This window comes from Nanorana parkeri, unplaced genomic scaffold, assembly GCF_000935625.1.
Source record: "Nanorana parkeri isolate BGI_ZX_2015 unplaced genomic scaffold, ASM93562v1 scaffold1504, whole genome shotgun sequence".
NCBI classification, from domain to species: domain Eukaryota; kingdom Metazoa; phylum Chordata; class Amphibia; order Anura; family Dicroglossidae; genus Nanorana; species Nanorana parkeri.
The window spans coordinates 129,884-157,443 of record NW_017307772.1 but is presented as its reverse complement, the minus strand read 5'-3'; the positions used below and the strand labels follow the sequence as shown (position 1 = coordinate 157,443).

The following is a 27,560-nucleotide window of genomic DNA, read 5'->3' as shown; positions in this document are numbered from 1 at the left end:
TTTGATTATTTTGAATTCCATTTCTCACCTTTTCTTTGCTGTAATAGAAACGTTTTTATAGTAGTGATCATGGTGTTCAGTTTGATTGTATGACTTCCCGTCAAAAGAAGAAAAAGGTTTATGCTACCTTGTAATGTGAACACTATAAACCGAGGATAAAACATGCTGGCACTGGTTATTTTGGAAAATTACTAAACATTTTTACTTCTTTACTAATTAAGATTAATACCGGAGTGTTGTGACTAGGGTAAAATGAGTGATGGATGTAGGCTGCACTTAAGGTCCTTAATAGAAGTCACTGGAATTTTTATTTTGTCTGCGCAGGTTATATTGTCCCAAGTCTTTTCTAGGAGAATCTTAAATGGCAGGGTTCCAAAAAAAACGAACCGAAAGATGCCGCCTGTACAGAATTTGGTTTCTCCAGGGTATACAGTTGTTAAGGATTTGTCTGGTATGAGTGATAGGCCTCCTGCATCAAGTTGGAGCGGCTAATGCATGAATGGATGTGGTAGCTGCCTGAGAATGATGCAGCTGTTAGCAGTGAAAAATGTCTTCCTTACAATGCTTGTGCAGCAGGCCATGGAGTGAAGCACATTTTTATAATAAAGGTGATGAATTTAATCGCAAACTGGCAGCCAAATGGAAATTGCAGACCTTGATACTGGTTGAAAATTGCCTATAAAGCAACTCTTGAGAGAACAGGCTTTAAATTTATCCACCCATTTCGACATTGAGGAGAACACGGGAATAGCAGGATATTTTGGCCTACTTAGTTCAGATGAATGGTGTTTAACACATTTTCTATTTATTTAAAAATAGCACACCTAATGTAAACTGTTGTTCTGTGCAGATAGTATAGTGACATTATTTAGGAATACATTCTGAGGAATACTTTTATTTAATTCTCTTTTTAGCCACTGCTTTTAAAGCGATAAAACAAAGTGAGATTTGGGGGGAAAATTGGACATGGCTTACTGTCGTGCTGAGGTTTATTACATTACATATACATGTGAATATTGTACTACTTATTGCTACCACTTGAGTCCCTATGCCCTTTCTCCCTTTAACCCCGCCGATTCCTAGAGCATTCTGTTTGTTTTTCGGAACGGGTAGGGCTTTGGTTTATTAGCAGATTTGAATGCATATTATGGTTTGCAGTTGCTAAATAAAATTTAGATGTGTTGTGTATACAGTCTCTGGCTTAGGGTACTCTTATTACTCTTGGTATTGTTAAGCGGGTTCATGGTCCTACACACCTCCCTAGAAGATAAATGTGATGGGCTTCCTCACGGAGAACATCAAGGTGCTAGTGGGAGCAGCCCACAAATTAGATTTCCAATCACTAGAGTTTGCATATCTGAACATTCGTGAAACTTGGAAAGATCTGAGAGTTTTTGTGAAAGTTGAACTTTGCATGGGATTTTTGGGGGCTGCAGATGAGTGTTTTAACCAGTTGACATCCGCGGTGTTAAACCCCCTTCCCATCCAGGCCATTTTTCAGTATTCAGCGCTGCGGTACTTTGACTGACATTTATTCCGTCATGCAGCGCTGTACTGAAATGAATTTTATACCCTTTTTTGGGGACAGATAGAGCTTTCTTTTGGTGGTATTTATTCACCACTGGGGTTTTTATTTTTTTACTATATTAAGGAAAAATTACCAAATTTTTTTTAAAAAAAGTTTCCCCTATATTAAATGATAAAACATTTATTATTACCCAATTTTTTGGTAAAATATAAAAGACGGGGTCACGTCGGGTAAAAAGACACCAAACATGTCAAGCCTTAAAATTGCGTGCGCGCGCGAAACCTCAAAAAACGATAATACCCAAAATTGGCCATAGGCGACGCTTTTAAAAGCTGTTACCGCTCATCAGTTTAGTGTTATCAGTGATTGATGGCCCTAAAATGATTGCTCTCACTGCGACGTTCGCGGCGATATGTAACGTGTAGCGCAATTGTAATTACAAACAACTGGGCTTGTTAAAACATCGTAAGTATCTGTGCACGAGGAGGGAGCAGTGATGTCACTTTAAAACAAACTGCACTTACCCTTTAGGCCACTTTTTAAAGTGCACTGATCTTTTATTATAGTAATAAAATTATAAATAATATAAAGCTGTGTAGCTCTGGAAAAATTCTGAAGTAACATGTAGCCTAAACAAAGTGTCTGCCATTTAATCCGAATAGTTTACTATGGATATGGGAACTACAGGTCCTTAATTATCACGTGCAGTATGTTTTGCATTCTCTTACTATTTTCTATTTCTATTTGTTTTTGCATGTCTGAATTTTGCCTGAACTTCCACAGAAAGTATTGATCTTAAAAGAAACCTTTTAATAACGCAATCAGAGGCTGCCATTGCCTACTTTCATTCTGCAAATGCTAGATTTCCAGCTGCCATGCTGACCCTTTGTTTTCATATTTTGAGTTGCTAAACCAAAACAAGTATCCAGCTATGGATGTCTCACTTCCCAGTTATGTATACTTTTTCAAGGTCAGTGACTCAGAGTTAAAGGGAGTGGGCTGGCATAAAGGTGAAGCGAATAGAATTCTCAGTTGGCGGTCAGCAATGGCAGCCCCCATATTTCTCTTCGGAAAAGTTTTAATATGTGATGCAAAGGAGCGAGTTGTACTAATCTTAGTAACTCTTTAGATGCATGTTATGTTGCTTTAAAATTAGTTTTGGTTGGATTTCTCTTTTTTATTGGGCTAACAGCAAAAATATTTACAGATGGTATTATGCATGAGCCCTTCATACCATGCAGATTTCTTATTTAACATAAGAGATTAATGCATTCTTGAAAGCTCATGTACGATGGATACCATCTGTACACAGTGCAGTTCCAACAACAAAACTGGAATACTGCTGTATTTTTTTCCCTTTTTAAATGGTAACACTCATGACAGCAGAATACTGTATTTTCTTTTTTTTCAAATTGATGGGCAGTTTTTCAGATTTGGAAATATGGCTTAAACGTTTCTTCTACATTCCTGTAGACAACAACACTGCTTGTCCTTGCTTGATATGGGGTTAGTGTTAGTTGTCCAAAGATAACTGTGTAAAAGTAAGGGTTTGGTTTGTTTGAATAATAAATTAAAACTGGCTTTGAACAGGCTTATGTCTCCTGAAGAATGACAGGTTGTCCTCAACTAGCAAGGTGGGTCTGTTTTTGTCGAGCCTGACATCCGGACCAGTCCAGCTCATCTTAATTGGGACAAGCTATTTAGCTGTGTGACCTGTACCTAGCATTGAGGGAATGTCCCCTTTTTAAAAAATAAAAAACTGCTAAAATACCTGGGCCACATTCTTCTATGCCCCAAGATAAATTGATGACATTCTGTTATTCTGCATAGGTATAACACATGGACTGGGCAGTCTTCTGAGTAACAGTTCTGTCCGCTTACATGTACAGTTATATACAATGCAGATTTGTTGCTTTCTGTTTGTTTTGCCACAGATGGTAGTATAAAAAATGACATTGTATTGAAAACCAACAGCACCAGACACTTGCTGCGTGTCTCTCCAATGGTATTTCTGCCCATGTCACAGGTTTAGACAAAATTTAACGCACTGATATTTTTTTTTTCCAGAAACTTGGAGGTCTTATTTTTCTCCTTTTTTTTTTTTTTTTTTTTTTTTTTGTGTGTTTTTTTAAAAAGCTCCTTTTTAGCAATTTGTTTTTGTAAATTTACAATGATTATACGCAAGCAGAAATACTTTTATGTGTTTTATATGTACCACAGCTCACCATTATGCATCACAACATAAAGAAAACATGTCAATTTGTTCTTTAAAGTATACTTGTCATGAAAAAAATATGGATGCTGCCATTTCCTGAGTGTGTATACTGAGGAGAAAAAATTGTTCAGCGCCTCGGTCCTCTGCGTCTCACTTGTAACTTCCCGTTTTCGTCCTTTATTGGGCCTATCTGCTCCTTTCTTACCTTTTTACTGTTAATATATTGGTAGAATTTTTTAGGGTTTTTTTTTACTATTGTTGGCTGCCTTCTGCTAGTTGCCTGGCATCATCTTGCTTTAGCACTTTAAGGTAATAGACATTCAATAAGCTTGTTGCAAGTGGGTGTTGTGCAGAAACTTTCATATGTATTTGTAGTCCAGGTCAATCACACAAACTATTAAAGCCAATCCATTATTGGATGCAACATTTTGACTTTATTTTATCACTTTAAACCCAAACCTTTGACTTGAAAGAAAGCCCCAGCTCTCTCCTGCATTCAAAGCTTGTGCACAACATAGGTGATGATGTACGCTGCAATGCCCTTAATCTACATTATGATTGGTGGCATGCTCCATTACAATTTGCTGAAGATTGTGACAGGTTTCTCTTCTAGGATTATTGCATTGAGAGAAAATGGAGGCTGTCATTGCTTGCGGTTTCTTCTGAAAATGCATCTTGCCTGTCACTCATGCTAATACAATGACTTTATTACTTTGATTCACAGACCTAGAACGAGTATGCAGATTAGGAGTGCTGACTTCCCACTGACTTATCTGGATGCTTGTTCCAGGGTCAGATCCTCATACTATTGATATAGGTGACATGTTGGCAATGAATTCCACCATATTTCTTTCACTGCAGTTTTCCTTTTAGCTGGTTATTATGGCTTGAAGGAATTGACCATCTACTGTCAGTAACCCTCACGAGTAGTCTTTTAGGGATGTATAATTGATACATAAGAATAGGATATGTATGCATGATCAAGAGAAACAAAAATTTTCTTTTTCATGAGAGAAATTATTAGATGCAGCTACTCGGAGGATGTGCACACAACCTAGCACCTGTGAGTGTCAGTTCATGTTAATACGTTTGTTAATTATTGTTGATGTGCAGATCAACCTGCTGTGCATACCTAGTTGTTTAGATCTTCTTCATTATACTTACTTGTACAGTGTGATGAAGAAAGAATTGTTAAAACTCTAGTAATTACTTTTGATTATATGTGTGGGGGGATGGAAACCTCTAGTCTTTAATTTACCTGGCTGGGAGGAATGCGTTGAAATTAACTTCAGCCAGCTGTTAAGATCTATCACAACATGATGATGGATTTGAAGAAGCTAATGAATTTAGATGGGAAAAATGCATTGACTGCACTATATGTTCAAAGCTTTAGGCATTGTTCAGTTAATTGTAACTAAAAATGACTGTTTATAAACAGGTGAGCCCAACACTTTCCAACAGTAAAACATTAAATATAACGAGTTTGTTTACAGATTAAAAACAAAGGGTTCTAGCATCGAATTTTTGAAAGTTGTGTTGTGGCCATATAAGCCATGTATGTATGTATGTATGTATGTATGTATGTATGTATGTATGTATGTATGTAATGTATGTTCTCTAAAACAAAAAAAAAGGGATGACCAAGGTAAAAGAGCCGTCGCGTGTAGCGAGAGACAGTCATTCGACACAAGTGTCGAATGGACTGACAAAAACGAAAGAATATGGACATCGGCACTCCAACAACAGGTCTATTTTTTGACGTACATGCCAAAGAAGTAGCATAACATGCTCAGTGTGACATTTCGGGGGTCACGTAGGATCCCCTTCAGGCAGAACAAGTGAAGAAACACAACCATACATACACACCTAAACTCGTGAGCAGACCTATCACACAGCCTGCAGTGACCCCGTGACGTCATTATGATGTCCTACTCCCGCCATAATTCAAATAAAAACAAGTACCAGCAAGGCAAGTCAAAGGACATAATGCAATGAGATAAGTGTGGTTAACATGCATGGCTAAAATAAAAATCTTCAATACCTTAGGATCACATAATGAGGCATACAGACATTTTGAAAAGGAACGAGGATAATGGCTGTGGAGAGAACAGCTGTCCGCCCAGGGGTGTCAATCAGCCGAATAGAGGGAATGGTCTGCCGCTGTCAGGTTTCCAGCTGCAGCTTCTGGTTACGCCCACACACATGTCTATGGATGGGGATGGCTGCACACATCGATCTGATGTGGACTCCGCCACACTTTCAGTCCCGAGGTAACAGTGGGGGAAGGGCACACAATGACTGGCCGCACATACCCTAAGAGGCGTGGAACCGGACGGCTGGTCACCATGGCTGCAGCGGGACGCTGCTGTCAGAGCCAGCACCGCATTCTCCAATTAAGGCTTCATTTCACGCCATACATGTCCCGATCGTTATCGGCAAAGCACAAAAATTATAACCAAAAAATCCAGATTCTTTAGTTGTGTTGTGCTGGTTTCGTGCTTATATTCCCTCTGATTTTGTCTTGCTGAATTGGAAGCTGCAGGTGAGGGAAGATGGATGTGTTTTTATCTGCCTCCTGTCAAGTAAAGGCACAGCCAGCTGTAGTGTGGGTTATCTATCTCAGGACATATATCACATGACTTTGTAACACTTGGAGATAATAATCACATACTACATAAATCACTTGTTTTATTGTCTCCTAGTCAAGAGTTGTTTAACCTTTTAATTTAATGTTATCAAGCATGTTTACTGTAATTGGTTGTCCCTAGGTTTTAATGGGTCTTATTTGCAAAGAAAACTGGAGCAATTGTCAAGAATAGTATTTTATCTTTTACACAAGACAGGACATTTGGGTGCCCTGGCGAATTGCATCACCTTTACACGTTTTGTTTGCCCCATCAATCTGCCTTAATCAATTTTTTTTTTTTTTAGGCCACTGTGGCTCCAGAAATTTAGTATTTTATTATTAACCCTTGCAGTGGGGCTACCCACACACTACAAGGGTTAAGTGCTCAATGTGTTTGTTTAAAAAAAAAAAAAAGTTATACTCACCCGATTATCCCGCCTTGTTCTTGGACCAGGCTGCCCAATGTTTCTCTCCCTCCTCTGCAGCGGTCTAAAGGTGCCCTACACCTTACGATTTTTGGACGAAACTTTTCGTCCGATCAAACCGGCGTACGATTTTTGTATGACGGCCCCATCCTGCCCCGATTATCGCAAGGTTAAATCAGCGGTAGTTAGAAAAAAAACACCTCGACGACTTGTGGTAATTGACCGCAATTATTTTCATTTGCGCATGCGCAGTGTTAATCGTAGGACTTTTGACGGACGGAAACGCCACCAGTCATGCGAACATCGTATGATCGACCAAAGTTTTCAAACATGCTTGACCATCAAAAGTCATACGATTGTACAGTACTATCGGTCGGGCACTCTATTCACGATTATCGTACGAAAAGTTGATTTGCATACGATTATCGTACGATAATTGTAAGGTGTATGGGCACCTTAAGCTTCCATAAATCATCTTGTTCTATACACTGTGTATTGACGTGAGGATGCTGAGGAAGATTCAAATGTGCTGTAGAGGAGGAGATAGACTGGAGGGAGCACCATGACAGCTGGCTGGCTCAGAGCTTCGGGTGCGTACATCTTTGCCTTTTTTGTCTTTGTCCCTACAGATCAATTTCTACAGATCAAATGTAACTAAACAAAATACAGTAATACCTTGGTTTACAGGTAACTTGGTTTGAGAGTGTTTTGCAAGACAAGCAAACATTTCTGAAAAAGTTTGCCTTGATATACAAGCAATGTCTTACAATAAGAGCAACATTTTGTAGAAAAGCACCACCTGAATAAGGCTGTAGCAGTGCGAGCGATGAGTCTGTTTAACGACAATGCAATGTCACATTGAATAGATTCCTTGTTAAGGTTTCACGAAATGAAACAGATTCCATTGAGTCAAGAGATAGCAGTGATTCCGTTAGTGATAGTGAAAGTCATCCTACACAATAATCCTCCTCCTCTCTTGTCTCTCTCACACCGGCCACGAAGGTACCGGTAATTGGCTTATTTTTCTTTATATTTTGTACAGTATTATATTATAGTACAGTATTGTAATCATTTTATATGAATATTTTTGCGTTGTGGAACGAATCATCTGAATTTCCATTATTCCCTAGGGGGAAATTCACTTTGATATACAAGCGCTTTGGATTACAAGCATGCTTCCGGAACGAATTATGCTCGTAAAGCAAGGTATTACTGTATGTGATATGCATTTCTGATTTAATTTAAGAGAACTATGGGATAACCTTTTTATCCCATGGTTCTCTTTAGCCCTCGTTCACACCTGAACGTTTTGTAGCGCGTTCTACGCTCGACGAACGCTCTACAAAACGCTCAAAAATATAAATCCCATTGTATTGAATGGTCTCGTTCCCACCTTGGCGTATTTCCGCCCGTCCCTAACGCGCTACAAAACGACCCACGCCTGAAAAGGTACAGGTACTACTTTGGGCCGTTTTGTTGCTCGTTTCCATTGGGCCACAGCCAAGTAGCCTTCGGAAACGTGCAACTTTTTTACAGCAAATCGCGGTAAAAAACGCGCGACGGTTGCGCATATGCAATACGCCTAGGTGTGAACGAGACCTTAGAGTCACGGGAGGACATATTCTAACCTCCTACCGTGACCCAAAGCTCAGTATGTAGCGGGCTATAGCCCTCTTTTAATGCATTCTAGGCTCTATTCTGAAGGCTCTAAAACAAGGTTGAGTACCTTTTTATTTTAGCAATGTAACTGTCATTTTTAATCTTCTGAAAATAACTGACACTTTTTTTTTTTTTTTAGGGAAAACAAGTATATTTATCCTGGTGTGTTTACATTGTGAATTGAGCCCTTTTTTGTACCCTTCTAGGAAAATTGTGTTCCTTTTGGGACCTTCTGTATTATATAAGGTGCTTCTCTCTTGCCAAATAGACATGAATAGAAGTCAGCTTGCTTCCTCAGTGAAAGCGTCCTTAATGATGACATAGCTGAATCTAGCTGGCTGTTGGTGTTTGATTTGGGGTGCACATGTATTTTGCTGCCTCCTCCAATTCTCCTTCTCAGAGATGGAGATGCATCTGTTTGGTGTGTTGCCAGTGCTGTCATGCATATCCTGTGACTTTGTGGAGTCAAAGAACTGAATGCTTGAAAATTGTCAAGTTCTGTCTAATGAAACATTGACATGTCTCTCCTCCAAACAGTGTAATGTCCATCAGTTTGATGGGTGGCCCGATTCATTTTTTAGCACAGGTTCTGGAAAAATGCATATAGTGTGTGTCTGTGTACCATTTGACAAATATTCAGATAGACTTTAACGAAGCCACTTAAAGCTGAACTCCGGGCGCAAAACAATTTATTTAGATATATTACCTTAATAAGCACAAGGCATATAAATCCACTTTGTGTGCTCTAAATGCCTTTTTTGTAATCCCAAATACTACCTTTTTAAAAGTATCAGTGACCTCATGACTGTGCGGCACATATCCTGTGTAGGGAGCAGGGCTATAGGAGAGACCCAGTAGGACTTGCCCACTACAGCCTTATTGCAAACAAAAACTACACAAGGGGCCAGATACAAGACTAGTCACCCTGAACAAGGATAGAGTAGCAGTGGCTGGCCTGGTCTTCTATTCGGGAAACGTTTTTGAGAAACGACGGGATCCGCCCAGCTGCGTGAGTGACAGCTGGCTCTGCCTATCTAGAGGCAGAGCCAGCTGTACCCGCCCCCTCCCCCGTCAGTCAGCGCTGGCAGATCGGAGAGGGGAATCCAGCCCCTCCCCCTGTCACGGCAGAGAGCCGTGACAGGATCGAGAGGTGAGCGAACCCGGTATGTGTTCGCTCACCTCCCGATCTACTGAGCCGACCTGTGACAGTCTCATTGTCACAGGTCGGCTAGAACTATGAGGTGAGTGTAAAGCACTCACCTCATAGTTCTCCTTTTAACCAATATTTAGTTGCGCTGCACAAATCTCTATCTCTATCTCTATCTATCTATATAGCCTGAATATATACATCAGCCTGAACTGTGCTTTTCAAAGGCTGGACCACACTGGCAGTGCCTGGGTTAACGGTTCTTTTGTGAGAGGGTGAAACAATAGTAATATAGGAGTGAAGAGGCCATTGTCATTTCTTATACAGTCAAAGTTTATTATTAACTGCATTGGGGTTGTGAGGAGTTGGCAAAACCTGCTCAAACAGATTAGTCTCGGTTTGAAATGATGAGAGCTGTCAGCCAGGACTCCTCTATGAAATTGCGCTTGCATTGAACAGAAAGATCCATGCATGTTTTTATAAATATTGAATTGGCTTTATTATCTTGCTGTTATGGCAGATTAAATACATTGAAGATGTGCACATATTTTAAATCTAAACCAGTCACTCACGCAACAGCGACCTGCTTTCTGTCCTTTTCCCAGCCCCTTCTCATCTCTTGCTGTGTTGCATTTGTAGCATAATTATGATATTTTTGTGTGTGTGTGACTGATCTCGACTGTGGGTTTAGATGACTAGTGATGCACAAAGAGAAAACAGATGGACGGTGAAATTCAACTTTGCATATCTATGGCATCTACACAGCAAGTTGAGCGATCATAATGATGCTAATAAATTTGCTTTCATAGAGATCTCAACAAATGTTGAATATAAATTGGGCTTGTAAGAATGCAGAAAATGTTTTACTAGTTTCCGAAACTGCAATAATTTAAATTGCTCCTCTATCAGACATTAAGAAACTAGGACGTGTGTTACAGTACCCTGATGCTAGCTCTGATTAGATGAGCAGTAAAGGGAAAGGACGCTATTGGAGATTATTACATGCTCTTATAATGGTGCTCAGGACACACATGATGATAAATACTGACCTCTTCCTAGTATTCTTGACCTTAAAATTAAATTTAACTGCATTGCTGTTATTACTGGAGGCATTTAGGTGATATAAGCAAAGTTGTACTGTGCTCGAGTTGCCAGCATACCTGTTTAGCAGAGATCAAATGACACCAACTGAATGTTTCAAAACTAGCTTTTTGATGTCCCGTTGGTTGGATTATATCTCTCGGTTATCGTTCACACTATCAAGTAGTGGCAACACATGCTACATGAGTTTGTGTGATGCTGTGCCATTCATAATCAACACACCTACCGACTGACATGCGTTGCAGTGCGCTGCCAGCAGTGGTACATTCACAATTTTTGGTGTGTTGGGCAGCACATTCAAGTGAATGGCTGTTATAACACGATGCACTTTTACATGCACAATAATGTGCGTGTGCTAGCGCACTCAACCGCAGTGGCTTTAGTGGGCTCTCAATTTAGAATATTGCACAACTGCGTCTGTATAATTTTATTACCTCGATTTGTGTATGAATATCTTTTTATTCAGTTTCAGGCTTTGACATATAAGATGACCTTCTTTTTATGATCTCGCATTATGATTCCCTTGATTTCAGGTGGTTTTGGTGGAAGTTTACAAATATATATTTTCTAGTACTGTGTTTTGTAGTCCCCCTAGAATTGGGGATCCAGTAAAGTCTGCCATAGTGTAGCAACACACGGTTTAATATGATACAGATAACCAATATCATTAGTAATTGGGAAAGTTCAAAATCTTCATCTGATGTTCTGTTCACCATGCTTTGTTTTCAACCTACCTACCTCTTGCAGGATATATTGTCCATTCTTGGGTAAATATTGCAATGGGTTGTTAAATTTGAAGAAATCATAAAATATTGTTGACTTCCCTCAGTCTGTTAAACAATAGAATGGAATAGTACACAATTGTAAGGGCCCGTTCACACCAGATGCAGTGGGATGCATTTTTGGATGCTATGTAGTGAAAAATACAGCAGGCTGCAGGTTGTTTACAATGCAAACACATGTAAACACAATGAGGAGAATTTATCAAAACTGGAACAGACAAAATCTGGACCAGTTGCCCATGGCAACCTATCGGCTTCTATCTTCAGTTCAGTTAAGATCTGAAAATGACAGAGGTAAGCTGATTAGTTGCCATGCACAGCTGCTTCAGATTTTCTCTGCTCCCGTGTTTAAAAAAAATAAATATTTTTATTAAAAATTTTGACAAATTATTTTACATATTCAAAAGAAGACTAAAACCTCCTTTAATACATTGTATTCAAGATATATATATTTTCTTCTATACTTGTTCATCTATACTTTTATATCGCCTTACTAGTACTTCCTTTTTCATTTTCTTATCTCTTTCTTCCTCTGTTCTATTACCGTCAATACCCCAATAACTTCCTCTCTCTCCTTACGTACTCTCTCTCTCCTTACGTACTTTGGCCAATTCCCACATCCTCAGGTGGAGGAGTAATCTTATAACCTATTTATACCTGTGCATGTGCCCTACCCCTTTTCTTCTACAATATTCCCTTTTAAATATACAAGCATGTCCTCATACCAATATAATACAAACTTATACTCCTCTCAAACCCCTTTCCTGTGCTCCTATCCCTCTCTCCCCCAATGTGTTTGTGTACCCTTTTATATATCATGCAAACTCATTTGCCTCAAATTGTGCAATATTCATTTCAATAACCAAATATGTACCCTTTCCCTCCCTCCCCTTTCCTTAATCTCTGCTCCAGTTTTGATAAATTACCCTTACTGTGCATAAATGCTACTCTGGAGAAAATAAGGTTTGCCTCCTCTGACTAGTGCTTCCCCAGTCCACTTGCTAGTTGTACATGTGTACATGTTAAGCACCATAATGGCAGCCAAGGGATGGGTAGATATGAAATCCTTTATTGATATAGTCCAGAAGCATGCAGAGCTTTATGGCCATCGGAACAAAAATTATCAGAAGAAAGTCCCACATCTGGGAGAAAATTGCAGCACAAATATATTTTTGGTAAAGATTTTGTAGTAAAAAAAAGGCCAAAAACGCTTAAAAAAATAAGACACTTTAAGTGAATGCGGAAATGCATGAATGTGCAGTTTCTATGGGGAATGGGTTTTCTGGCTTATACTCAACTTGCTAATGGCTGACAATTTTCACAGAAGGATGTCAGTGCATATTTTACATCTGTAGTTTAATTTCTAGCACCAGAAGTATTTAGAACAGCCATTCTTTCTTTCAAAGGTTGATGTTCAAATGTCTATGTGAGGGTGTATAAAATAATGGGGAGAAATTGTATTTGCATTGAATTTTTTCTTTTCCCCCTAACAGTCCAGTAAATATTTTAAGTTGTACTAGAGCTTTACCAGTCTATTTAAAAACAAGTGCAACCTTTTGTTGGCTAACATTGTAAAATAATACAGCATTTGCTGCTGTCTGCTTCAAGGCCTCCTGTTTTCAAGGTCATCCTTTGTCTGAGCGAACTGGCAGAAAAATAAAAATAGAATACATGTCAGCCATAGTATAGGAAAGAAATGTGATTCTGTCTTGTCAATTCCACCTTTGTGAGTGTAATGTTATATATATATTTTTGTATGCTAAAAATGTTGTTGCTCCATAATGAGATGCTCCGTTAAAATGTAGAAATTTGTGAAATGCTGATTATTATTCGTTCTTGTTGTTCAGACAGTAGACTGAAACTGGAATGTGTTTAGTCTATACTCTTATATTATATTAGTGTTTTTTTCCCTTAATGCTTGTTATATATTAACATATACAAAGATTGGATAAATATGACTAAGTGTGATCCCAAGAAACTAGTAAAACCAACAAGTAGACCATCAATGCATTTTTTGCAACTGAAATTTGAAAATTCATTTTTTTCCCCTCAAAGAACCTGTTGTCAGACCACGAATTTCAATATATATCTGCACATATGTTTGTAAATGCATTTTAAGGTATTTTGTTGCATTTTATTTACTTGTAAAAGCCTCCCTTGTGTAGACAGACATCCAAAGGCATGAGGTTGCTGTTGGGTGCTGCCTTCTTGGATTCCATATCAGCAGACTCTGAGCTGACACTCAAGTGACAATCTATTGCATTCCTCTTTGCTCCTTCTCTGGCAGCTACAAACAGTCATATAGGGAGAGGAGTAGGAGATAGGCCAGCACAGAGCATAATTAGATACTCCCAGAAGAGGAGAGGGCTATGTGCTAGGGCAGTGGTTATCAACAAGGTATAGTAGGCCTCAACTATGGCCCTGGCATCAAAGGGCTGCATATCATGTTCAGTATATGTAATGCTACAGGAGACAGTAGACATACTACAAGAGATGGTCTGAAACTGTGGATATGCTACAGGTGTGGTAGGCGACTGGAGATTTGGTGCAGGACACAGCGTGGTGTGCTAGAGATGACTGGCGTTGCAGTCTCTTTACAAATCGGTGCTCTCACTATTGACTGCTGTGGTCCAAGGGCTGGACAAAAGCACCAAAGTGCTGCATTTGACTCTTGGGCCACAGGCTGGGAACCCAGGCCTTAAGGTATTTTTGAAAACATGTAAAGAAATCTTACGGTAATACAATACTTTTTTTTATGCCTTAGGCAGACTGATGTTTGGACAGTGAGGCTCTTGCTTGGAGCCGCTATCCATCAAGAATGCAGTGCCGTGCATTGGCACTGTGTCCTGTATCTCAAAAGGAGAAACCAGGATCTACAAACTGACCATGCCAACGCTGCTCTGCTTCCATGCTTGGCGTGGTCAGAATGAAAATTAGAATGGGAACTGGCAGGTTACCAGGTATTTGGGCGGATTTAAAGAAGTGGAAAAAAAAAATGGGCATTATTTAGCTTGCATACCTTTATCACAGATGCATATATGCAAAAAATGTACATTTAAAAATCTGTGCCTTTTTTATCTGAGACTACTGGAGGCTCACTGCTTCCTGGTTAAGTCCATGTAGTTGAGGGCACTATATACACTGCTCAAAAAAAATTAAAGGAACACTTTTTAATCAGAGTATAGCATCAAGTCAATGAAACTCCTGGTATATTAATCAGGTCAGTTAAGTAGCAGAGGGGGTTGTTAATCAGTTTCAGCTGCTTTAGTGTTAATGAAATACAGGTGCACTAGATGGGCAACAATGAGATTACCTCCAAAACAAGAATGGTTTTACCGGTGGAGGCCACTGACATTGTTTTTCACTACTCATCTTTTCTGACTGTTTTTCACTAGTTTTGCATTTGGCTAGAGTCAGTGTCATTACTGGTAGCATGAGGCGATACCTGGACCCTATAGAGGTTGCACAGACATGCCAACTCCTCCAGGATGGCACATCAATACGTGCCATTGCCAGAAGGTTTGCTGTGTCTCCCAGCACAGTCTCAAGAGCATGGAGGAGATTCTAGGACACAGGCAGTTAGTCTAGGAGAGCAGGACAGGGCCGTAGAAGGTCCTTAACCCATCAGCAGGGCCAGTATTTGCTCCTTTTGTGGAAGGACGAAGAGGATGAGCACTGCCAGAGCACTACAAAATGACCTCCAGCAGGCCACTGGTGTGAATGTCTCTTACCAAACAATCAGAAACAGACTTCATGAGGGTGGCCTGAGGGCCCGACGTCCTGTAGTGAGCCCTGTGCTCACTGCCCGGCGCCATAGAGGTCGATTGGCATTTGCCATTGAACACCAGGATTGGCAGGTCCGCCAATGGTGCCCTGTGCTTATCACAGATGAGAGCAGGTTCACCCTGAGCACATGTGACAGATGTGAAAGGGTGTGGAGAACGTTATGCTGCCTGTAACATCGTTCAGCATGACCGGTTTGGTGGTGGGTCAGTGATGGTCTGGGGAGGCTTATCCATGAATGGCCCCCACGCTCGCCTGAATCCAATAGAACACCTCTAGGACAGTATATGTCTCGGTCCATCCGACGCCGCCAGGTTGCACCTCAGTCTGTCCAGCCGCTCAGTGATGCACCTGTCCAGATCTGGGAGGAGATGCCTCGGGACACCATCCGTCATCTCATTGGGAGCATGCCCCGACGCTGTCGGGTATCCATACAAGCACGTGGGGGCCATACAAACTATTGAGTACCATTTTGAGTTGCTGCAATGAAATTTCAGCACAGTGGACCAGCCTGCTGCATCATTTGTTCACTTTGATTTTTGGGGTGTCTTTGAATTCAGCCCTCCAGGTTGATTAATTTTTCATTTTCATCCAACAATGTGGCATCTTTTCATTCCTAACACATTACCCAGTCCAATATACAGTAGATATCCAGCATTATATTTTTCCCCATTGAGATCTGATGTGTTTTAAAAGTGTTCCTTTTAATTTTTTTGAGCAGTTTATTTTTTATTGAAAAAGTTGACAACTTTTTCAATAATCGATTATAATCGATTATGTCGATTAGTTGTTGCAGCCCTAGTATACAGCCACACTAATGCAGGCAAATCATTCCAGCATTCATGTTTGGTTTTCTGTTAGGAATTATATTTTCTAGAACATGTAATAAAGAGTTAAAATAAAATCTGGCTTTCTTCTGTGAGCATTATTTATAATAGTACTTAGGATGATTAAACTGTCACACTGGTGATTAATGGACAGTACTTTTGCTGATTTGTCAGCTCTCTCAGTTTCAAAATTCAATCATTTTCTTTTGTGTGGTAAGCTTGCAGGCCTATAGAACTCTTACCTCCCTAGTCCAGCTGCATGTCTTTCATCAGCCCAACTACTTGACGAAAAGAAAATCAGAACAGTCCTCTTTCCCATTCCACCAACATTTTCAATGGCAGTATTGATGCGCTAAGGTTTTTATTGTGGTTATATAGATACACAGATAATTTGTGTGGATAGCTTTTTCTTTTTGCATATGTCCAACAATCAGCATTTCATTTTTATAATGAAGCTATGACTTATTTTAACCATATAAATCTGCCATTCACTGTGTAGAGCAGGCACATTCAGGGTATTGTATGTCCTCATTTTCTGTATAATGCGTCAGGAATCACAAGAACAGTACACTGAGTATAGAAACCAACTTCTATAGCTGCTGGCGCTGCTCTTCCACCAACTCTTTACTATTGGACCATCATTATGATGGGGCCCTTCACTATTATCTATTTATGGCCTTTATATAGAATTGACTTGTACATACTGTATATTCTCATCAATGGTTGCATTCAAGGAGCTTACAGTCTAGGGTCCTTATCTTTTGGGCGCGGACACACACACACAACAATTTAGATAGGGGCCAATTAACTCGCACGCATGTTGTTGGAAACCTGGGTACCCAGAGCAAACCCACACAAGCACAGGGAGGACATGCTAACTCTATGTAGACCATGTCCTGGCCACAATAGTAAGGCAAAAAAAGAAAAGCAGAAGGGGGACATACTGAGTTAATTACCACAGAGGTGTTGTTGCATGTTAGAGCATTGACTTTTTTAGGACTACTGGAGCACTCTGTAGAGAATCAGGTCATATCTGCAACCACAGGATTTTTAAAAGGGGACCCAGGCATATGAAAATCATACAGCTACCATGGCTGAATTTATTTTAATTTTTTTGCGAATGCTGGTTTGCTGGCTGTCTTGTGTAATTGGCTGCAGTGCTGTGCATATAAATAAATGAAATGTCACTTTGTGACATTTTAATTCAATTAAAAGTAAACCCTGCCTTGCGTCTTTTAATTTTTGGTTAATAAATTTACTCTTGTTTCTCCTGACTTGGTTACCAAAATTAATATAACCCCTCCCTGAAACTGTTTTGATTTTAATTGCTTCTCTAAAAATGAAATTGAAGATGGCTTTAAACATTAGCCATTTGTAGCAAACTGTTCCCCAGTTAACTGCAGTTCATCCATGTGTAGAAATCATAGAACCATGTACTCCCTTTTAAGGGCTTGTTCACACCGAAAAGTGTGTGCGTTCCAGAGCGGTAGCTGCTGGAACGCACCGTGGTCGCTAAGAAACTTCCCCCGCCTTCTGGGGCAGGAGGGGACGTGGCGGTGCATTAAATTCAATGGCACCGCTTGCACGCCCCACGTCCGCAGTGCGATCGGACGCGTGGCAAAACGTTGCTAGCGTTCCGTAATACTGTCCACTGCTTTCTGGATTGGCATTCCTTCCTCTGTTGCTGAATCCCTCCCACTGTGAGCAGCAGTGCCTGGGTGGGGGAGCATGAGACGCAAATGAAGGCAGATCTGGTTTAGTCATGGAAAGTAAAGGAAGTTTTTTATTGCTTACTTTACGATGCTTGTGTGTCACATAGTAACTTGGTTTAGCACTTGTTTAGACTGTCATACAGGAGCCTTTAGTTTTATTTTACACATTAAGATTTTTATATATATAAAACTTTTTTTATGGTAATGGCATGTTTTACACTGAACCTTTTACAAGCAAAGTGAAATCTATGGATTTTGCCAAGGGCACTGTAATCTTTTTTTTTAAATTTCGCCTATGTAGGCTGAATATAATCTTATGGCCACAGAGGAAGCATAATAATGTAAAGGCTGTTACAATAGCAAGTGAGTACAAACCTCTAATCCAGAGTAATCTCTTGCATTGCTAGGGATTTGGTTATCATTTAAAAAATCAACCAGCTGATTATGTAAAACAAACTACAGTCTAGAGCATAATACGGATGCTTGTATCCTGGGAGCGAGTTTGGCTTACTTGCTTGGGGCAGCATTTTTCACTGGTCTCTCAGGTCCATTATGTTGCCCTTTCGATATATTTGACACACTTGATATATTTTCTGCAGAGTTCTATTAGTGACCTTTCAAATTAAAAGCATGCTACATATTTGCTGGTGAACGTTGTCGCTGTGACAGAAAGTGATGGGAAATCCAAAATTTTTAACTTGTCACCAGAGAAAAAAGTGAGGAACAATCCTCAAATGGCGAGACCTGTTCCTATAACAGCTCTTTAAAGTGGGAAATGCATTCACTTTAGAAAGATCTCCTCTAATATCCTGTTGCATCTTTAGGGCAGGAAGTAAATTAAAATATATCCAGAGGGGAAAAAAAAAATCTATTCCTTTTTTGAATGGTGTTTCATATATTGCATGGTTTCTTTCGATTTATTTGCTATGCTTCTAAGTGAAGGTTAAATACATTTTGCAGTTTTTCATGTTTTCCTTGTATTTTTTGTTTTGTTTTAGAGATCAGCAGAGTGCGGAAGGACATGTACAATGACACAATGAATGGTAGCAACAATGACAAGAGAAGTGCAGAACTGCCAGATGGTATTGGACCTATTGTACAGTTACAAGAAAAACTTTATGTGCCTGTGAAAGAATACCCTGATGTAAGTATAAATATATACATAATGAAAATTAATATTTACTGTATTCCTCTACTTGGCTACCTTTTTTAAAAATAAACTTCTTCAGTTTTGTTGCATACAAAACACAATTGAGTTTTGGCTACCTATATACATTTTAAAGGCGTTTTACAAATTTCTATAGCTTTTGTTAGAGACCTGGTCACCAGACTATTTATTTACCATGTGTATTACACATGGTAGTTACCTGCCTCTGTTGTGTAGACATCCAAAAGCCATATGCTCTTAGCTCTCTAACGAAATAGGGTTATGTCGGAACTGAACCGCTTGCAGCAGACCGCCTCAGTATCCTTTTTATGTCTGCTGCATTTGCAAAAGCTGTAAGCTCATGGTTTCTTCAACAACCAGAGCAGATGTTTTTTTTTTTTTTCCCCCTGCACCCCAATATTTGTGTGTAAGTGACTTGTTTGGGCTGTTATGCCTCAGAGAAATTAAATGGGTCTTTGGTCGCAGCTCTCTAAAAAGCCACTTTTGAAAAGACTGTAGATGGGTTAACCAGCATCCCAGCAATTTTTGCCAGTTGGGTGGAAAGAATTGCTGGATATCTGGTTTGAAGGGTAGCAAGCTTGATGTATTTCTTATCTGTTACAAGTTTCTGTGGCTGACCACTACGTTCGCGTTCCTTAGCCTTGCCGGTTTGTTTGTGTGTCTGTAGAAGAGCTTGGACAGCATGCCGGAAAAAGACCTGAAATTCTACCAAGTTGAGACCTTGCAGATGCAGGGTGACCACCTTGTGTCTTGCTCCTATGCATAATTTTGCTCAGGCCTAGTCATGCCTATGGAAGGAGTCTTGTTTTGCAAAGGGATGTTTCTACTTAACATGGCGATAGGTATTTTGGCCATATGTGCATGTATATGTATGAATATATCTCTGTGTTTAGTATATACACTATTGCCAAAAGTTTTGGGATTCAGGGCTTCCAATCACCTCCATGGCCACAGGTGTATAAAATCAAGCACCTAGGCATGCAGACTGTTTCTGCAAACATTTGTGAAAGAATAGGTCGCTCTCAGGATCTCAGTGAATTCAAGCGTGGTACCGTGATAGGTTGACACTTGTGCAATAGGTCCCATCTGTGAAATTTCCTTGGTACTAAATATTCCGTGGTCAACATGACATTTTGGTAAGGGAGTTCGGTGTCAGTTCCAGTATGGGTTTAGGAAATATCACTCTACATCAAATTTCCATTTTAGTGCAATAATGCCTGATCAATAGAGAATATAACAAGCGGTGTAAGGGCACAAAATACATTGTTAGTTGGGTGACAAAGAACCCCAGATTGATGTTTAAAGCTGGCCATACATGTATGAACCTTTTTACATGAAAAATCTTGTCAGAACATTCGATAATGCCATCAGAAACTTGACCATTGTCGTTTGCTATTTGTTTGATTTTTAACATCCCAATTTTTATCTTGTTGGTTCACCTTTTTTTGGCTCTGTAGTTGAAAATGATTGGTGATTTGACCCTATTAACTATTAGAAAAAAAAACTTACTGGTGTAAGGCCATCTTAAGAGTTTGGAGATTGGTATCTTTTACTCAATAGTGGGAAATAGCTGTTAGTGTCAGCTCAAATTTTGGTGAAGATCACCTGGGTGTTGCACAGCACTGCTAAAACAGTTCTTTAGATACAATGCAATAATAGTTGTACTTCCTGATAAAGGCACACAGCAGTCAAAACATTTTCAGTTTATAGGTTGCAGCATAATGGGGGTAAATCAACAACAAATTGGCTCGGAGAGAAAGAAAATAAGTCATATCAGAGTTCACTCATGAATTACACTGAAAGGTTCTGTACAGTTACACAGACTCTTCAAAGAAGATGTTCCTAATATCAACACAAATTAAAACGTATTTTGCTACATGTGCTTAAAATCTCCAGTAAAAAGTGAATTTTTAAAACTTGCTATAGATTTTTAAGATGTTTTAAATACGTTTTGGAAATGGGGCCTTGGGTTGAGTCTTGCTGATAACTGGTGATATTATGGATTGTTGGGGTGTGTAGGTCTCCATGCCACTTAGACTTGAAGCAAAGCATCAGCAAAGAAACGTGGATTTGCCTGTGTTGTTGTTCTGGGAACCTTTTTTTTAAAAAAAAAAATACCTCTGCCGAGGTGGAAATGGGCTTTAAATCAGTTGAATTTACTAACTTGTTTAAGAGATGTTCACCCTATCAACTAAGAATCAGATTTTGGTATTCTTCAGCATAGAGAACGTAAAGCAGGTGACTTATGATCGATTCATATGGACTACTGCTATTTGTTCCTTATGGCAGGACTGGACAAATCCCAGGAGCCTTAAATTACAGCTGGCATTTAACTTTTGAGATTTTCTCTAGTTTTTGTCAATGGAGCTGGCTACAAAAAGAAAAAAAAATTCTGCTGGCGCCGGAATTGGACAGACTGGCAGCTGTATTCAATAATAATTTATCCACCTCTGACAACAGCTTTGGTAGGATTTTCCCTTTAAGGCAAAGTATTGGGATGACTAGCAGCTCTGAAAACCTTGTTGTGCCAATGCGGTTATGGATTGTATATTGTGTATAACTGCTTCAATCTGGTATTCTACTTTTAAGGGTTGAGGCCTAATTGCTGTTAATATGTCCTAGTCTAGTTCATTCCAGCCTTAAAAATAGACTCAAGCCCTTTAAAAACAAATGATACCCCTGTTGAGTTGAAGTGTTAATTGAAGACGTATTTAACAAAACTAACTTACGGTAATTGAAGTCTTTCATCTGAATGTGCTTCAGTGTTAAACTGTTCTCACAAATGAATAAATATTTTTAAATTATAATAACCCATAAAAAACAAAAAAAATTAACTGATTAATGTGCAAGTCGCTACTGGTGTTCCTCTGTGGCTTCTTAGTCAAATTCAAGAACTTCGTAATTATCACATCTAAAGCTTAATGTCCTTTGAGTATTGTGGAGCTCAAAGGGCAGCAGTGATAAACAGCTTGCACATACTTTTTGACCATTTTGTTAAAATGTTTAATCACGGCAACAAAATGAGGAACTTGGGGAACTTGCTAACCAAATAAAATCTCAATAGTAATCACTCAAAAGAAGATGCTGGAAAGATAAAGTTACTATATAAAAACTGCTAGTGTTTGAGTGGAAATTTATAATTATCCTACCTTGATGTAATGTAAGAAATGTATGACTTTAGTGAATCAGCCTAAATGCAAATTTGAAAATACATTTGGGGTTATAGAATAGTGGTTTTAGTAAAATGATAATCTTTGACCTGAAGCAAAACAGGTTCTAGAGAATATTATAAAATATAAAAAAAAAAACTCCAGGAAATGTTTTATTAACGCTTGCAGTGGGGCTATCGGCACACTGCAAGGGTTAAGTGCTTGTGTCTAGGTAAAAAAAAAAAAAAGTTATTTTCACTGGAGGCTGGAAGCCGGCTTCTTCTTAGACTGGTCTTTCCAACGTCTCTCCCCTTTCTTCTGCAGCAGTCTAAGGTCCCGTAAATCATCAGATGCTAAGGAAGATTCCGATGCTACAGGGAGGGGGAGACAAGCTGGAGGGAGTGCTGTGACAGCTGGCTGGCTCAGGGCTTCAGAAGAGTATAACTTTATTTTTGCACTTAGACACAAATGAGCGCTTAACCCTTGCCATGCGGTGGTAGCCCTACTGCAAAGGTAAATAAAAAGCATTCCTGGAGTTCTTTTAGTTGTCATTTGTATCTGAGCAGGGGTAAGAAGAATTGGGAAGTTGAGTTGATTTTAGTGGCCTGTAAAAGCAAATTTCAGTTTTCTTAAATATTGATATAGTCCATATAATTGTTAAATTGTTGATCATTTCAATATGAGCTGCAGGTTCAGCCATTCGTGGCTTTAATTTTGATTGATTCAACAAGAATTGGCCAAAGTTTGAGCAGTGTATGACCAGCTTGGAAGTCTTGAGCCAGCTGACTTATTAAAACAATGCCCTTCCTGTGTGGTTGATGTTTTATCTCAACTATTATGACGCATGGCAGCGTGATTACAGATTGATTGTTTATTCCCTTCAGTGCCTAGTCTGCAAATAACATTTTAGAACAAGTGTGTAACAATGTGGAAGTTGCATATAAAATGTTTTTTCCTCTGGGTTTGTTGGACTTTTCAATATTTTTTTTATTCATAAATTGATTGCATAGCTGTCGTAGCTGAATTCATTACTGCAGTATTTGACTTTCTTTTGCAGAAAGTCAGTAGGTATCTTAGTGAAACTGGTAATTAAACACACATGGCAGATAAACACTAATTGAAATAACTTTTTTAATAGCTTTGTAATAAACTCCACCGATTAAACTAGGTATACACTTTCCAGATTCAAATAGCTCTGACTTATAGCTAGCCTTTACGAGGGGAGCTTGGTGTACAGGTTTGTAGACTGTTCTTCTAGTCGTTATCTGCGTAGTGTACTCCCTAGATCCCTTTTACCGAGTGTTTCACCAAGCTGGTTTCATTAGGTACTTGGTGGCTGTGTTGCTGTGTTGGGAGTGCATTAAAAAAAAAAAATCTGTTAAATCAGAATAAATATATTCTCCCTATTCAACGAAGCTGCATAACACTATTTGCCTATCCTGGATGGCCCCACCTCTTGTTTATACTAGTGTGTTTCCTTTCTCAGTTATTGTTCTTAGAATGGTTAACAGTGATATTTGCCCATGTACACACTGTTTCTACTAGGACAGTGGGTATACCAGATTGAGGGATACAGTAGGGTCTTTGCATTTTTATAAGCTGCTTAGAGCTGCCTTCCAAGTGCAGACCAGATGTGTGGCTCTAAGATATCACTAGTTATAGTATCTACCTGTTCAGTCGGGATCAAAATTTTGAACAACCTGGGAAATACCAATTAAGGTTACTTGGTGAATCTTTTTCCTGGAGTCCTCCCAGGATGGCAATTTATTCTATCCATGGCATCTTTTGTATTCATAGACCGTCTTGGGCCACTTGCTGTACTTTTGGTTTCCCTAGGTTTTGTGTTGCCTGCAGGTATGTCATACTGTCCTATTTTAGTCAATTTCAAGCACCTTTGCAAAAACAAGCAAATGGATAAAGGCAGCTTTCCATCAACACTTACACATTCTTCTGTATTGATAGAAATTGTTGGTAGTATGCAGGAGGTTTAAAGTATTTGAAATGTCTTATGGCTTCTAATTGTTTTTGCTTACTAGAAGTATGGTTATTTTTTCCTATGTGATCCGAATATGTGTGAGATAAGAAACATATTCTGGTTATCTTTAAACTGTAAATATATTTTTAGGTCATTTTGCCACTCCTATATCTGACTGGGTTTTATGACTGGTAAACAATTGTTTTCATGATGGGGTGCTTTCCTGTTCTGGCTTCACACATTTTTGCACTTCACATAAAGGCAGGAACCTGTGACATTTTATACATTACCCTTCACGTTGTAAGCATGCAGACCCTAAAGTTAATTCTCATAAACAAGTCTTACTTGACAGATTTATAATTGCTGCTCTGCACTGAATAGCAGCATTTGAACAGCAGGGTTAATGAATGTATTTTCTCCTCTTCCTCTTGGCCTTTACAATTTACTGTAGCTAATGCTGTTTGAAATTATTTTGCCAGAGCATTTTGTGTGACATCATTTTAATTAAGTGGAACAACATGGGCATAATAAATCAACACTAAGCAAATTTCCGATACAGTAGACAAAGCAGCTGATATGAGTACTTCCACCCACCTTTATATATACAATTTGGAGAAAGTGCCTTGCCAGCCTTGATTGTTGGCAGATTGTGAAATGCCAGTGTTGAAGGTCTTAACGGCTGACTGCTCTCACTATATAATTTGCTGCCATGACAGAGATTGTTATTTTGTACAATTTTTAGAGTTTGCTACCAGTATTGTTGAAAATATAGCAGGCTTTTGGGCTGAAGAGTAATATTTAACCATCTTCAAGTTGGGATTTTCACTTGACCAGAGTGTGTTTTCAGATCCTAGAACCGTTTACTGCTTTGAGATGTACTATATTATTTTGTCTTTATTTTTGTTATACAAATCTATTTTAATAAACAAATGTTTAAGAAAAACCGTTTAAATCAACTTTTATTTCTAATTTTTCTTGATGTAGATTTTCCTAGTACATAAACATTTTAAAACACTCTTCAGGTTGCTTATGTGTCATTTAAGTGTCCCTAATATTAATTTTAAATACACTTTTTAATATCACAAATATTTCTGCTTTAAAATTGTATGCAAAAAATTTAGATTTGAGCTTGGATGAATAGACTTATAGTCTGAGATTCTTTGACTCTTGGTATTGGCTGACAGGTCTTTTACACTCTGACCTCTACAATAAATCACACAGACAATACTAGAGCTGCAGCTAACGATTATTTTCAAAATCGATTAGTTAGCCGATTATTAAGTTCGATTTAATCGGATAAAAAATAAAATACATGTTAAAAAATGGCTCCAGTGATTGGACTACTAGCTTGTATTGAGATTGCAGTCCATCACAGGAGCAAGCTTGGAGCGGTGGAATTAAAAAAAGAAAATGTGTTGTGCAATATAGTGAAATGAAAAGTGTAAAATTATATAGCAATGAATGCAGGATGGCCCCGGCTAAGAGGACTACAAATCCCAGTAATAGTACATTATAGCTGGCGGTATTCTGCATTGCACTGTATAATGTACTATTGCTAGGTTTTGTAGTCCTCTATAGCTAGTGGTATTCGGCATTGCACCACCGTATAATGTATTATTGCTGGGATTTGTAGTCCTCTATACAGCGCAATGCAGAATACCACCAGCAATAGAGGAATACAACAAATCCCAGCAATACAATATACAAATACGGTGTACAATGTATTGCTGGGATTTGTATTCCTCTATAGCTGATGGTACATTGCTCTGTATAATATACAGCACAATGTACCATCAGCTACAGAGGAATACAAATCCCAGCAATACATTATAGAGCACCATGTGTGGGAAAGTGCAGGCTTACCTGAGCAGTCTTCCAGCAACTTGCTTCTGAGATCGGGCCTGTCTGTCGACGGCTGTCATCCCCCCCCCACACCTGCTCCTCCCTGTGCCGATCGTGGATGTGGGCGGGCAGTGAGCGTGAGGCGGGGAGGAGGTGCGGCGTGTTGATGCGGGTGGGCAGGTCTGGCAGCGGCGAGCGTGAGTTGGGGAGCCGTGAACAGGGCCAACTAATCAGAGGCCGATTAATCGATGATTGAAAAAGTTGACCACTTTTTCAATCGATTATGTCTATTAGTTGCTGCAGCCCTAGACAATACACTCAGACTGCTTTGTGTTCTGTAAATTAACAAACGTAATGTAAAAAACAATGGCTATCTATATCCTGACCGTTATCTTGGGACAAGGAAACAGGCATTCTAAAACTTTAAAGCAGAGTTCTGGTCAACAAAAAAACTTGTCCTCCTCCCTGATTGTGCTTTTAATAATTTTACAAGACCATTAGTAATTATGCTGTCTGAAAAATATGCAGACTACATGTTGACTGGCCTGGAGGTGAGTCCTCTATCTGTGGTTAGCATAATTTGCATGTAACTTTTATATTGCTCTGTTCCTACCCTGTTTCCCCGAAAATAGGACCTACCCCGAAAATAAGACCTAGTACTATTTTGGAGAATTGCTAAAATATAAGACCTACCCCGAAAATAAGACCTGGTGTGTTTTTTTTTGAGCCCAAAAAAATATAAGACAGTGTCTTATTTTCGGGGAAACACGGTAACAGTCTGCATTCTTCAGTGCTTCCACTGAGTGGTACCAGCTTTTCTTGCAGTAGACCGTCTAAGCCCCTGCAACCTAAGCATCCCGTTGTAGTGACTATGGAAGACGGCTATTGGCAGCAGCTTCCAGGCTTTGACATGCAACTACAATTAAAAAAAAAAAATAGTTCTCCATATTTCTCCAGCTCTGTTACATTACGTTAACTATGGTAGTCCTTTTACCTCTAGAATTTGGAGTTCACCTGGGTGATATGCAAAGTCATTTGGCCAGCATGATCTCACAGAATTTCCTCCCTGGTTTGCTGCTCAGTTGACATCCTAAAGGTGGCCATACTCTTTACAACCATCGCAAGACCTTAGTCTTGCGATGGTTGTAAAGTAATTTTAAAAAACGTACGATCTGCCCATCTTGGACAGGCAAATCGTACTTGCGATCATCGCAAGCCCGCCCCCCTGAGGGGCGGGCTACCGATGACTGCAATGCTGAACGGGCAGTGTGCGCGTGCACACACTGGCCCGTTCGGCATTTGTCTCCCGAGCATCGTTCAAACCAGCCGAAAATCGTAAGATTTTCGGCTGGTTTTCTAGCATGCTCCTTAGACAAAAGACGTGCGACCGTACAGTAGAAACGGTTGCACGTCTTCATTCACACTGCACGATTCTCGTACGATCGCTGGATTTCCCGCGATTCTCGTACGAGAATCGTGCAGTGTATGGGCACCTTAAGACACTGTGGGATTTCCAGTATAGTGCCATGAACTGCCATGTTGGGCAGATGGTACGCTCTGCCACTAACATGCTGAGCAGATGGGGCACTATGCTAGGTACATATGTCTTAATTTAATATAT

The 27,560-nt window shown here is 39.4% G+C and overlaps 1 protein-coding gene across 9 annotated transcripts in view; it reads left to right on the top strand.

Annotated features, from left to right (window-relative positions):
• Positions 1-27,560, top strand: part of QKI (QKI, KH domain containing RNA binding) — a 163,511-nt gene that overhangs the window by 20,317 nt on the left and 115,634 nt on the right. For all 9 annotated transcript variants that reach the window (XR_001941960.1, XM_018570312.1, XM_018570310.1 and 6 more), the window contains exon 2: positions 18,804-18,949. Coding sequence is in view for 8 of the 9 variants with exons in the window: in XM_018570312.1 (XP_018425814.1) it covers positions 18,804-18,949 (146 nt within the window). In the remaining variant the exon portion in view is untranslated. The remainder of the gene's footprint in view (positions 1-18,803; positions 18,950-27,560) is intronic.